This window comes from Spodoptera frugiperda, chromosome 15 (assembly GCF_023101765.2).
Source record: "Spodoptera frugiperda isolate SF20-4 chromosome 15, AGI-APGP_CSIRO_Sfru_2.0, whole genome shotgun sequence".
NCBI lineage: Eukaryota > Metazoa > Arthropoda > Insecta > Lepidoptera > Noctuidae > Spodoptera > Spodoptera frugiperda.
The window spans coordinates 12207019-12220114 of NC_064226.1; the positions used below are offsets into that span (position 1 = coordinate 12207019).

Genomic DNA, 13096 nt, shown 5'->3' on the forward strand with positions numbered 1-13096 from the left:
AAGTAAATCTGTTTACTAAAACTTCTCTGTACATAACATGAATTTTATTACTCAAGCAGTTAAAATACTCATGAAAGCTAAGAATATAAATAAAAATAAGAACTTTATTTAAGAGTAAAAATTAATAACGTTTGTTTAAGGTCCCGATCTTTAAATTTTAGAATCAGTTTAAGACTGTTTTTAGATACTAGATATCAAGCATAACTGTGCTATGCTTCAGCTGACCCGAGAAAGAAAACCAAAATCAAAACATTAACATGAGTCACTTAAGAAGAAAAATAAATAAATGAACTTAAATAAAATCAAATGTTCCTAAGCTTGCATCTACCAGAGCTACCTACCCGAGCTACATCGTGGTGATCACAATTAGCATATTACATGAGTGAAGACTACCAATACTGCCTACACTCGTACTGCTTGTACCCTTACTTGTTTACATCCTGACTCAGTACTGTATCCCACGTTTAATTCTGTATTTCCGAATTGTTTTTATTATACCGTATTGTTTTATAGAACATGTATTCAATAAATAGCCCAGTATATGGCAATAGGCTCACCCCCTATTACATGGGACTTATAACACAAATGGTAAAGAGTGGGTTTATATTTATTTATTTATTTATTGTTAATATGTTAACACGGTTTAAGAAACCAATTACATTAACACACACAAAATAGAATTATAAAAATAAAATTGAAATAAAATTAAGAAAAACATAAAAAAGACATCACTATAAAATTGGTAAAATAAAAACAAAAAACAATCAATAATTGTGCAATGGTATATATATATATACCATTGCACAATACACGTAAGGCAACGAAAAGAAAAACAAAACATTTCTAGACACTATAGGCTTTCGCAAAAGCTTAGGCAGACCCTTTTAATTGTTTTAAGCTCATCCACGAATACATTGTATAGCGGCATTTCGTGCTGTAATGTGTACCCCTGCCTACCCCTTTTAGGTACTGAAACTTTTTTAAACACTGCCGAAAAGCGTAGTAATTTCGGTATAAAGTTAGGTTTCCCTGTGGGATATGTGACTGTAGGCGTCTAGTGTCGCATGTCCACACATACCACTACGTAGACATTTTGCCAATTACATTATTCTTCTAATCGATATTTAGATGACTATCTTGCAAGACTATGTTTAAATGACCTAACCAATTAACTACGTTCCCGTAGAGTTCTAACTAACTAACATATGAGTAGAGTAAAAATAAAAAACGAACATTTTCAAAATACCAATTAGAAGATGTAATATAAAAATAAACCACTTATCTTAGTATATCTTTTGGTTATTTTGGTATACCTGTAACAAGGTCCCTACCTGACATCGATTCGGGATTGCAAAAAATAGGTTTAAAGGAATGAAGACCCAGTTTAAGATCTAGATTTATCCGACCTTCACAATGTCATGACCTAGACACTGTCGACCAAAAAGTTTCTACTCTATACTTTTGCTTTTTTATTCTCTCAATTCCACAGATGCACTAACCACAGATAACTGGTCAAGACTTATGAAAGGTTAAAGTTTAAAACAATTAATTGTTAGATTTCTAAACATGGACATTTATAAAAATGACTCGATAGGTTTTACTAATAGTAAAGAATTAATACATGTCTGTTTTATTAGGTTTTTACGAAAGATTAGGTTCAGATTATTACTTTCTTGTACATATAAACCTCTTTCCATATAAGAAAATATCCTCATTAGAACTTGACACGGGTTAATTACCATGTTTATTTATGTTCATAAGTTTTTAGATATTTCGGCACTGTTGCAAGCGCCATGATTACGGTTAAACTGGAGTATATGCGGGTGTATGTTTATGAGGAGACAAATCATCCACCCGCATGTCAGTTTAAAAACTTAAGAAAATAATAAACATGAATTTCAAAATTCACTAACAAAACGAACTGTTTACTTAACCTTTACTTGGATTAAACAGAAAAAGATATATATAGAAGGTATTCAAACATATCAATACAGCATTTTAATTAGGTATTAGTAATCTACCGGAATAAATACACACATCATACATAGCTTTGTATAAAGATTATCAATAACTATAGGTGCCTATTTCATATCTATTATTAAAACGTATTATAAAAGAATTAGATAAGTCATGATATTTCCTGTAAACCACTAATTAAGTGTTTGACATTGAAGAGTTATTTTCAAATACCATGAGTCCTATTGATAAGAATTTTGTGTGAAAAGTCAAGATCGTTATTTGTTACTTGCTTTTGCCCGCGAATTCGTCCGCGTGGGATGATGACTTTGCGGGCAGAAAAGTAGAGATCTGTGCCCCCGACTCCGTCACAGACAAAAAAAATACTGATTGGCATAAGTATTGATCACTAATCATCCCCTAATAGTTATTTTTTAATTATATTTCATGTAATTGACCTTTCTACGGATTTATTATTAGTATAGATGTGTAATTTATACACATATTTCATGTGAATATCAATGTTTTCAGTGTTTACCCACCAGACATAATCTAAACCTAGTTATACCTACCTAACTTTTAGGTACTTATAAGTTTTGTGGCATGCTTCATATTGTTTTTTGTTTCTGTAAAATAGGGACTAGAATCAAAAACGTAAAAAAAACAATGTTAGTTCCTCTGTCTGACCCTAGATTGGAGTAAGGTCATGTAGGTACTTGGTTGAACTTAAATAAAAGGCATATAGGTAGATATATTTTAAGAAAATCAAGAATTAGTGTTCGGTAGGTAATATTTTTATATCAGTCAAGGAAATATTTTTCTACCAGTCAACCATAGTAGCGAATTTGTTAAAGTAGTAAAGAGAATTATGGGAATAGGTATCACTTCTAAGGCTGCAGGAGTAGCTACATTGGCTGTAGCCAATGTAGCTACTAATTTGGTGAATATTTACTGTAGTAAATATTCACCAAATTATGAAATGACAAATTTTGTATCAAAAGTTGTCAGTTCATAAAATTAAAAATTAAAAAGTAACGTTACGCCTTTTTATCCCCGAAGGGGTAGGCAGAGGTGCACAATATGGCACGTAAAATATAAAAAACTGGCTTAAAAATATCAATACCAATCTATACATTGTCATAAAAACAATCTTCGAATTAACGATACCTACTTAGTTCATCTTCATCTTCAGCCCACACGACGACAAACAATGGATTTCATATTAGATTACTTAACTCTGTGTCAAGGTGAAATGACGAGCCTTTTCTATTTAAACAAGGTAGCTAATTTGATTATAACCGGTCCTCGAAGAGTTGGGTAGAGAGAAGAGAACATATAAGCTACCTAAGTATTAATTCTAAGTCTGTGTGCTCCATCTTCGGCCACATCTTCGCTTCGTCGTTCTGGCAGAAAGCGGGTTCGATGGTCAAACGAAGACTTATCAACGCTAAAAATAAATAAAAAAGAACCTAGAAATTCATGTCACAGCCCTTTTTGATAAAGTAGTACGAGTTTCCATATGTGGGGCATAATCATAAATGGTATACCTATTATTAACAAATGATGAGTAAGTCTCATCATTTGATATGGTAGTGTAAATATTGCCTAGGGCTAAGATTAAACATTTGATTGTGTACATACCTATTATGTTATAAAGATGGTTCAATAGATACACAAACGATGATTTCAATATGACTCTATTTATTCTTTTCTTACGATCAGGAAACCAAATACAATACAATCAATAGTCTAATGCCTAGCTACACTAGTCTAGCTAGTGTCTAGCTAGTGCTAAACCTACCAATAATAACAATGAAATATAATTACGTAAGAATTCTAGCAATAACTGAAACTAATTAACAAACCAATAAATTCGTTTATTAGTCAATTTATTAGTATTGTTAGCTAACAAACTGCAAACCTGCCTGGATAATACGAGTTGTTTAGGTCAAAACATTTGACAAAGTTTATTTATTATAAGCATGATGTCAGAAATAAGGTGATGACGGGTTATGACAATTAAAAATCTATTTAGTCCGTCAGTTAGGTAATGAAAAAATATAATACGCGTATTTTTTATTTTGCCATTTAAGAAAATAAAACTTAGATAAAACGAATCAAAGTTTAGGAGTGGGAGCAAATACGTCATTTCTACGTAAAAAATGTACTTAAAAGTGACGTCACGCGATATTTGAAATTGATATATCTTCGTAAGAAAATAAAAATATGTGTTATTATAGTAATCTACAAGACGGACAATAAAATAAAAATTAGTCATGTGTCAATGAACATAACAATCTCTATTATATACATGGAACTCATAACATAGTTTGAAAGATTGTGTTGTTACCTCTGTTTACTTACCCCTTAAGGCTTAGGGCATTACGTTATGTTATGTTTCCTAGTCGTAAAATACAGCAAATTATTCCTATCAGTTCCACCGACTCTACTACCTAAATATCTCTGCTAAAATTACAATTAGTTCCATGCGTGATTTAAATATCCCTCCCGCAAACATTAATTAAGCAAAGAAACTTAAGCATTCAACATAATTACTTAATCATACTAAGATAACAATTACCGGTTTTTAAAAACCAATATTGTGTTATAAATCATTATAAATTCAACACTTGTTGGATTTAATAAGCCCATTAGGAACATCTATTAAACTATGGAAAGATGTTAACATCTACAATTTTTAATTACCTAGATACTTGTGGTACTTATTGACTTGTTTAAGAACCTGGGACTATTCCTCTTTGCTTACCTCCTTCCTATATACATACTAAAGAAAACTGCCGCAAGCCGCTGGGCAATAGGCTGCCGTACAACGTGTCGCGGGTTCGATTCCCGCTCGCAACAACTCCTTATGTGATCCAGAGATTGTTGTTCCGGGTTTGGGTGTTATGTGTATATGAAATGTATGTTTGTAAACGCACCTACGACACAGGAGAAAAACGTTTAACGTAAAAAGAAGACTCTCCTGTCTCTTTATCAATATCATCAAATTCCGTTATCCTATAAAAAGGTTAAACAAGCCTTTTTAACGTGCTAATTTAATAATTACAAGTCAATAAAATAGATTCGTCATAAGGAAACCAAAAATAGGTCATTAATTATAAAAATTCTGACAAGAAAATTAATGTCTTGACTATTATTCGCACTTTACAAGTAAAATATCACATACAACATGATTTAATGAATCAATAATAAGGTTTAATTATAATTTCGTGTGATTTATAGTTTACAATTTCGTGATTGAGAAAAAAATATTCTTTAGTTCTGCGTAGGTGGAGTGATCAATTGGAACTTCCTATGTCTGCCTTGTAGATTTAGTAGTTTTGTAAAAAGTATCTACGGAGTATTATTATTTATTAGGCCCAAATAAAAGTACTCTTAACCGAGGGGTGAGATTATGTGTTTTTATGTTTGTTGTTCAATCACGTCAAAACGGTTAAAGGGATCGGGATAAAATTTGGAACAGAGGTAGATTATGATCTGTAATAACACATAGAATACTTTTTATCCCCTGGGATCGCAGGAGAAACCGCTGACATAAGCTAGTATGAATATAAAACCACATCCATTCGATCGAACATCAAACATTCCAAAAGGTAGAAATTAACGTTTACAAATTCTCTCCACATTCGATATTAGAATATGTAAATAATTCATTTCATTAACTTTCGTTTTCATCTTGTTTTAAGCTAAGGAACAACGACTTAATGCCTCCTACATGAGAACTAGCTTGAATCCTAACATCGGACTAAGTAACTGTGTGTAGCATGCTAATGTCGGCGCCCACGCCGAAGAAATAACCAAACAAATGCTAAACTAATTGTGTAGAAAGGGAAATGTGGTTTATCTGGACTGGAGAGTACAATTTAAACATTTTTCGATAGTTATTGTAATAGTTAGCAAGTCGACTGTAAAGAGGTTAAAGTCAAAGCATTTATTTCAATTAATCCTAAATTAGGCACTTTTGAAACGTGAAATTGAATTGTCCATCAGTCTGTCTGTCAGTGAAGCAAAGTGCTCGTTCCAAAGTGTAGCTTCGAATGAAGATCAATATGGAGGTAATTATAATTTACGGGTAGGACCAATGAGAATCACATTTTGTTTGGTATTTTATCCCCATTTGATTACCTAATTATTACGAAAATATTTATAACAAAATCAATATCATTAAACTTGATTGACATCCAACAAACCATCAGCTGACTAATGTCACGTACAGCCAAATTAATGCCAAATTACAAAACATCAAAAGAAAATTGTAAATAAATTTGTCTCATTTTAACAAAAAAAAAAAAATGTCATTAGGAGAGAAAAACATAAAACACATTGTGAGAGAACGACCACACCTTTTTATATCTAATCATAAATTAATTACCAGCCCACTATATTATTACAAACTTGATACTTTTGTGCGAAATATTACCTACTACTAATAAATTACTGTACATCCTGGTCTGAAATTGATTTGAGTTCGATGATTCGATCATCAGTAAAATATAGCATTTGATAAATGTCACCTAAATTATGTTGAAGTCATTTTATTGCCAATTACTTACGAGTTAGATTATGTTGATGATGTCATGATGTTCCATTGTTTTAGGAATCTTATCTACTATGAATGTGACGTTTCCAATTTATATAAATTACGAAATTCTAACCTTTTATTCTTCACCGCCTAAAACTTAAATGTTTCACTAAATAAGTGTGGGACAAACATGCTTCAGTACTAATGGGCCGGCTCGACCGGAGTGATACCACGACCTCACAGAAAACCGACGTGAAACAACGCTTGCGTTGTGTTTCGTTGTGTGAGTGAGTTTACCGGAGGCCCAATTCGCCCCACCCAATCTCCGAACAACAACCCTTAAATTCCTAACCCCCAAAAAGCCGGCAACGCATTTGTAACGCCTTTGGTGTTTCAAGTTCCATGCTTACCATCAGGTGATACGTATGCTCGTTTGTTTCATAAAAAAAAACTAAACACAAAGCAATCCGTTTGCTCATCTGCCCCCGAGCTGTGGTACGTACAGACCTACCTATACAAATAAAAAACCAATACCTAATACATTTGCTGGATATAAAAATCGAAACTCAAGCAATGTAGTCGCACTTATGACCAAAAAAGCAATCAAATTAACTGATGACATCAAAACATTTATAGTGAATATAATATAAGTTTGCGAATATGCATATTGATGTCAAGCCGTTGATTTAGTCACGCCGTTGGTCAGGGCCATAGGTCAGAATGAAGTGGCTTCACACTTTTTGTTCGTTTGTATAAAACAACAAGTTTTTCCATACATTCTTCATATATGTGGCCACGCCAGTATTTGTATATGTCTGCCTCATTGGCTGAAGAGACACAAGTGCGGCTGCCAAGCTAAAGATTTAAATTAAGTAAGTACGCTTCAGATTCTCAGGAGCAAGGAGCTTAGATTTTTTACTTTTGACTGCACGGTTAGTGCGGTAGCTGGGCAACCGGCTGCCGCGCAATGTGTAGCGGGTTCGATTCCCACAAGGAACAACTCTTTGTATAAATTGTTGTTTCGGGTCTGGGTGTCATGTGGATGTAAACTTGTATGTTTGTAAACGCATCCACGACACAAGAGAAGGTCCTAATGGGGGGAAATCATCCAATGACTTCTCTCGCCATAGGCGAGGCGAAAGGAACTGTCAGACTCTTACTGACTAAAAACCACCCCGTTCCTACTCCTGCTTTTCGAGCCGGAGCCCCGGTAAACCTGCTAGGCAGTCCGCAGCTGCGGATAATGAGTACCCTACGTAGGTATATTAGTACAAAGAACAACCTCATTTTTTTATTCGCAATTCGATAATGATAGACAAAACAATTTCTTTTCTTTTGTTCTCACATCAATACGGTCCATATCACAAAGAGATTCAAATGATCGAAACTAGTGAGAAAGCTATGGGAGAAATATATTCATATATTAATGATATAATCAGTGAAAGTCTGCTTTGTGGTCAATATTGATATGACGTTTACTAATGAAGGTCACAGTTCGCTAGCCAAAGTCAAGTTTGTCGTCGATGGCATATTTTTGGATATAAGGCTCATTTTACATTGGCAGCGGCGAAGTTAAGTGTTTAGGATTTTTATTATGATGCTTTAAATAGGTAGGTCTTTTTAAAGTAAATTTTATTAAAGTTGGTTTTCGATGTTTTCTGGATCACTCTTGAAATATATATAGCTATATGTATGCTAGCTGGAAGTAATTGTCCAGAATTCATAGACAGTTAGTTTATTCTAGTAATTTGGTGATAGGAGAGGTAAAACTAACAAACGACTAGATTATAAAGAAATTTTCGAGTATGAAAGTCGATTTCCTGAACGAAACACACGCTCTCTTCAACTCATATTTATTATAGTTTTTACATTACACTATTCAATATCCTTTTGGTTTTCACTGGTAAAATTCGCAACATTATAAACTAGGACTTACAAACCATCGAATGATGACTCATCTGCTTTAAGAAAAAAAATCGCATATTTTTTACAACGAGCTTTAATATAATAGGCGTGAGATTATGGCAAAAAGGTCAGTTAAGTTAGGTTATGATTTCATTTCCGTGTTAGTCATCAAATCATATACCTAGGTAATAAGTGACCAGTTTACCATAAAAAAATTAATGCTTATTTACTATTAATGTATAGTTAATAAGCATTTAGCAATGTTTATACCTATTTTACTAATCGTGTGCCAAAACGCGAATCGACGCGAGACACAATATGTTTTTTATTGTGTGGGTTAAAAATCTAATCGAAACCAATTTATTTTGACTTTAGGGTTCGTAAAAAATAAAAGAAAATTATCGTGAAATATTGTTTATTTTTCCTAATCACTATTCAACAAAATATTTACACACAACTGAATTGAAATAAATAATAAACATCACCTGAAAATAACAACGCTTGTTATTGTTAAACGAAATCAATAAATATTTAATAATGATGTCATCTGAAAACATAAACAAAAGCGCACGTAGTCTGTTCCTACAAATCTCAATATGAACTCATTCTGAGAATCGAATCTGACATCCTTTGCTTGATAAACGCGCTTATGATTTTATAACTACATACCAAAGTTAGAGGTTTACAAAATATTATTTGCGTAGCATTATAATTGGCAACAAATTAAATGTGGGAGAGCCATGCTTCAGCACGAATGGGCCAGCTCGACCGGAGCCTCACCGAAAACCGACGTGAAACAACGCTTGCGTTGTGTGAGTGAGGTTACCGGAGGCCCAATTCCCCCTTCCCAATCTTCCCACTCCCCGATTCCCCAACAACCCTTAAATTCCTAACCCCCAAAAGGCCGGCAACGCACTTGTAACGCCTCTTTTGTTTCAATTGTCCATGGGCGGCGGCGATTGCTTACTATCAGGTGATACGTCTGCTCGTTAACCGGCGTGTTCCATAAAAAAAATCGAAAATATACAACCAAAAACAAACTAAATCTTTGTATAAATATACAACAACTATTTGCAACGAAATAACAAGTGTTCAAATACTCTCTATTACTAACAAAAAAATAATTTAAATCTGCAACAACAAAGCGACCCCAGCCAGGGTCCATTTAGCAGGTTTGTCCTTGGTCTTCAAGTTGAAGGTCCACACGTAAGTCGGGCCTCTGGTGCGAGTCTTGTATACTGGACACTCGTACATGTTACGGAGATCTTGCTTATCTTGAGTTATTGCCTGAAATAGGTATTAGTTTTGTTAGAGAATAAAAACGTGTACGTCGTTTTTTCACTGCTTTATAAAATATATATACGCATGGGTCAGTTTGTACACGGTTTCAGAATGGATGTGAGTGAGGTTACCAGACGCCCCATCACCACCCTTCCCAATCTTCCCAATTCCCAACCCCCAAAAGGCAGGTGACTGCACTTGTTTACATGAAATTACAAGACCGCCCCAACCTCTCAAAACCGCTGCAACTCCTGTAAGCCAAGATCTACAGTAGATACAACCATGAAAACACCGGAACACTGAAGTCCGGCGCGTCTCAGAGACATGAATGACTGTCTTGGATCCCGCAACGAAATAAATCAGAAGATATTAGTAGAGGAGGACAAAAATATTTATTTAACTTACTCGAACATTAATAACAGGCATCGGAGGGAACAGGTCTTTAAGCTTAGAGTCCATGATAATCCCAGCCTGCTGGTCCCAGCGAGCTCCTTCCATGAGCAGACCATGGACGAAGGCGCCATCGCGTGGTGCTGACCTGGTGTCGGCGATCCTAGAGAAGCATTGGTATTAGTATGATATTTAAGAGAATGTGTGATAGATGATACTTTGGTTTTCAGATGCAATATGTTTTTATTAAGAAGTATAGAGCCATCTATAGCTTGGCTCATGGGCTGTTTCCAAAAGTTTTCAAGTAAATTTGTATTTTTTTATTTAACGGAATCTTAATATCATAAGTTCTACTTTGGTGCAATCATTAATATTTTTATCACACACAGTAATATTATTATCGTGACATCACTTACAAGTTTAACTTAGTTCAATTAAAATAGATATTAGTCTTCGGTTAAAGACCAAAGTATCATCTAATGGTGATGACAGTATGGTGATGAATAAATACATATGTACAAATTACTTCGTAACGAAATGAACGTCATAATATTATGTACCTATTTACACAAAAGCGTATATTACCTAAAAAGTTTGAAGCTTCGTATAATATTTACAAAATATAAAATAATGTACACGTAATGCATAAAATTAATTTAGTATCTAAAGAAAGTACCAACTCAGTACACAGTACCTACCCAAATACCCAAGTTACTACCTAGATATAGTACAAATATTAACTACCTATAATAGTACATTGAAAAGCGTTTTTTTTTTTACATTTTTCAAAATATAAAACATCAATAGTTACGGGCAGTCCTGTACACCTTTACCGCGCTCAAAGCTTTCTTTGTTCAGAGACACGAAGCGAAGCAAAGACACCGAAAGTTCCAGAAAGAAGATATTAAAATATATACAGCAAAGTTATTATTTACATTATTTACTCTTGGTAAATATCTGCCAGTAGAGAAGAGGAAGAGATATGCTACCAAAGCGACAGAGGAAGAAGATAGAAGAGAGGATACCTAATTTCTTGACATTCTCACAAATAAGTAAATTATATACCGGGTACTTATGTGCTTTTCATATAGTCATGCGTGAATTTTAAATTAGTATATCAGCCAATTGTTTTTATACAAAATGCAAGAAAGGCGTTGAATTTAAAATGTACTTATTATTCCAATTTAAAGAGCGTTGTTACTCACCAGTACCTATGAAAAGTAGAAAATGATGAAGATATGTTGACAAAATTAAATTATGAAAACCATTTCATTTGTAACAGAAAAATGTTAAACACAGCCTTGCTTTATGAGTGAGATTATAAAAGACAACCCAGACCATTCCAAAATAAAATCAATCCAAACCATTCCCATGAAGAAAATTTTGTGATATAGAAAATTTGAATGTGTATTAAACGTGCCATAATCCATATTAATCGTCCACAGATTTATTTGTAAAAATAGGAAATTTTTCAATGATAAAAACCATTCTCATTATAATATATTTTACTTTAAATAAATACTTACGTGAATTCTTCTTTCATCTTCTTAGTGACGTCACATTGTAAGCACATCTTGTCGAGAGGTAGTTCATACTTGCGCGCTGTGCTCTGCATGATGGCAGTCAGTAAACTTTGAGGGTTGAAGAAACCACCCAACCATACTGATGCTGGTAGCTACGTAAAGAAAAGTATTATGAAAGCTTAACACATTAAATCTTCTTTTTCCACCCTTAACCCAAGGCTCTAAGGTCTCTTTCAAATGTCATCATATCATATGTCACGTTCATATATCATTTTTTTCAGAAATTTCAAAAGTTTTAAGACCAAAGTCATTTAAATTGAAGCCTTCTCATAACAAAAAGAACACAGAATTCACAACGATATTGTATTTAAGAGAAATGAACCTCAAAAACTTCTTACCACAAAATCCGTAGCCCATGTTTCTAGCTCTCGTAATCTCAGCGTAAGGTCCACGAACCAGGCAGATAGACCGAGCAACGACGGATAAGCACGGCTAGACCAAATTGCTGGCACCTGGTAAATAAATCAACTAAATTACTACCTTCTCTATGCTGCTAACTGGTCCTTAGTTCCGCATTAAATAAAACCCTACAACTAATAATAAACTTTAAATGAAAATATATTTTTGTTTCTTCCACCTCACCTGGTCTAAGAACAAAGCATTTTCCAAATCTTCCATATCAGAAGTGATTGTTAATTCACCCTGTAATACAGATAAGAAATAAACCGTTTTAGTTTTTGATTAAGTTCTACAATGAAAAATAGAACACCAATGTTTTGATGAACAGATTACTTTACCTTCAGACCCAAGTCCAATTCTCTAAGAGACCTCTTCATCTCTCCCGTGAGGTAGTTCATTCTCTCACACTCCTGGAAAGCCACTATGACATACGGCGTCCTTTCCTCAACCTTCCCCATTATTTCTGTCATGTTAAACTCTTCTGGCAACTTTTCTATTATCTCGTCTAACATTTGTTTTACCTGTATCATACAAATTAAAACTTTACTTACAACAGAATTACTTACTAATTACTCTGTGATCTTTACGACCCAAAATAAAATCTGTTCTAAAGTACATGTTGTGTTTATTGTATTAAAAAAATATAAAGAAGACTGGGCGTCCTACTCAAGATATGGCCAACAATGCAGGAATTTAAAATCACCACAGTAAAATTTCAACACAAACACAAGCAAAACCAACCTTATCCTCTCTAGTAACGGTAGCTGCACCAGAAGCTTGAGCGTCTCTTGGTTGCATCTCAAATATAGTTCTAAAGAGGTTTTCAGAAGTGGTAGTGAGGAAGCCGATCTCAGCATTAGGATGCAAGCCGTAAAGATAGGGAGATTCTGCCGGCATGGCGTCTTCTATGTATTGGTGGTAGCCCACGTAGTCCGTGTTCGGAGGCGCTGGGAACCCTGGAGCTAGTTGGAGCTCGCCATCTACCTGTTGATAAGGATGATGTGTAGATTGTGCCAGGCAAAGTCGATGTAATAAATTC

General features: G+C 34.2%; 1 protein-coding gene across 1 annotated transcript in view; it reads right to left on the minus strand.

Moving 5' to 3' along the window:
• Positions 1–9242: 9242 nt before the first annotated feature.
• LOC118271936 (dynein beta chain, ciliary) overlaps positions 9243–13096 on the minus strand; it is a 30475-nt gene continuing 26621 nt past the window's right edge. The window contains exons 60-66 of the mRNA XM_050698952.1: positions 12799–13041; positions 12396–12578; positions 12241–12300; positions 11997–12110; positions 11602–11750; positions 10091–10238; positions 9243–9691 (exon numbers count right to left, since the gene is read on the minus strand). Coding sequence (XP_050554909.1) covers positions 9530–9691; positions 10091–10238; positions 11602–11750; positions 11997–12110; positions 12241–12300; positions 12396–12578; positions 12799–13041 — 1059 coding nt within the window. The 3' untranslated portion in view covers positions 9243–9529. The remainder of the gene's footprint in view (positions 9692–10090; positions 10239–11601; positions 11751–11996; positions 12111–12240; positions 12301–12395; positions 12579–12798; positions 13042–13096) is intronic.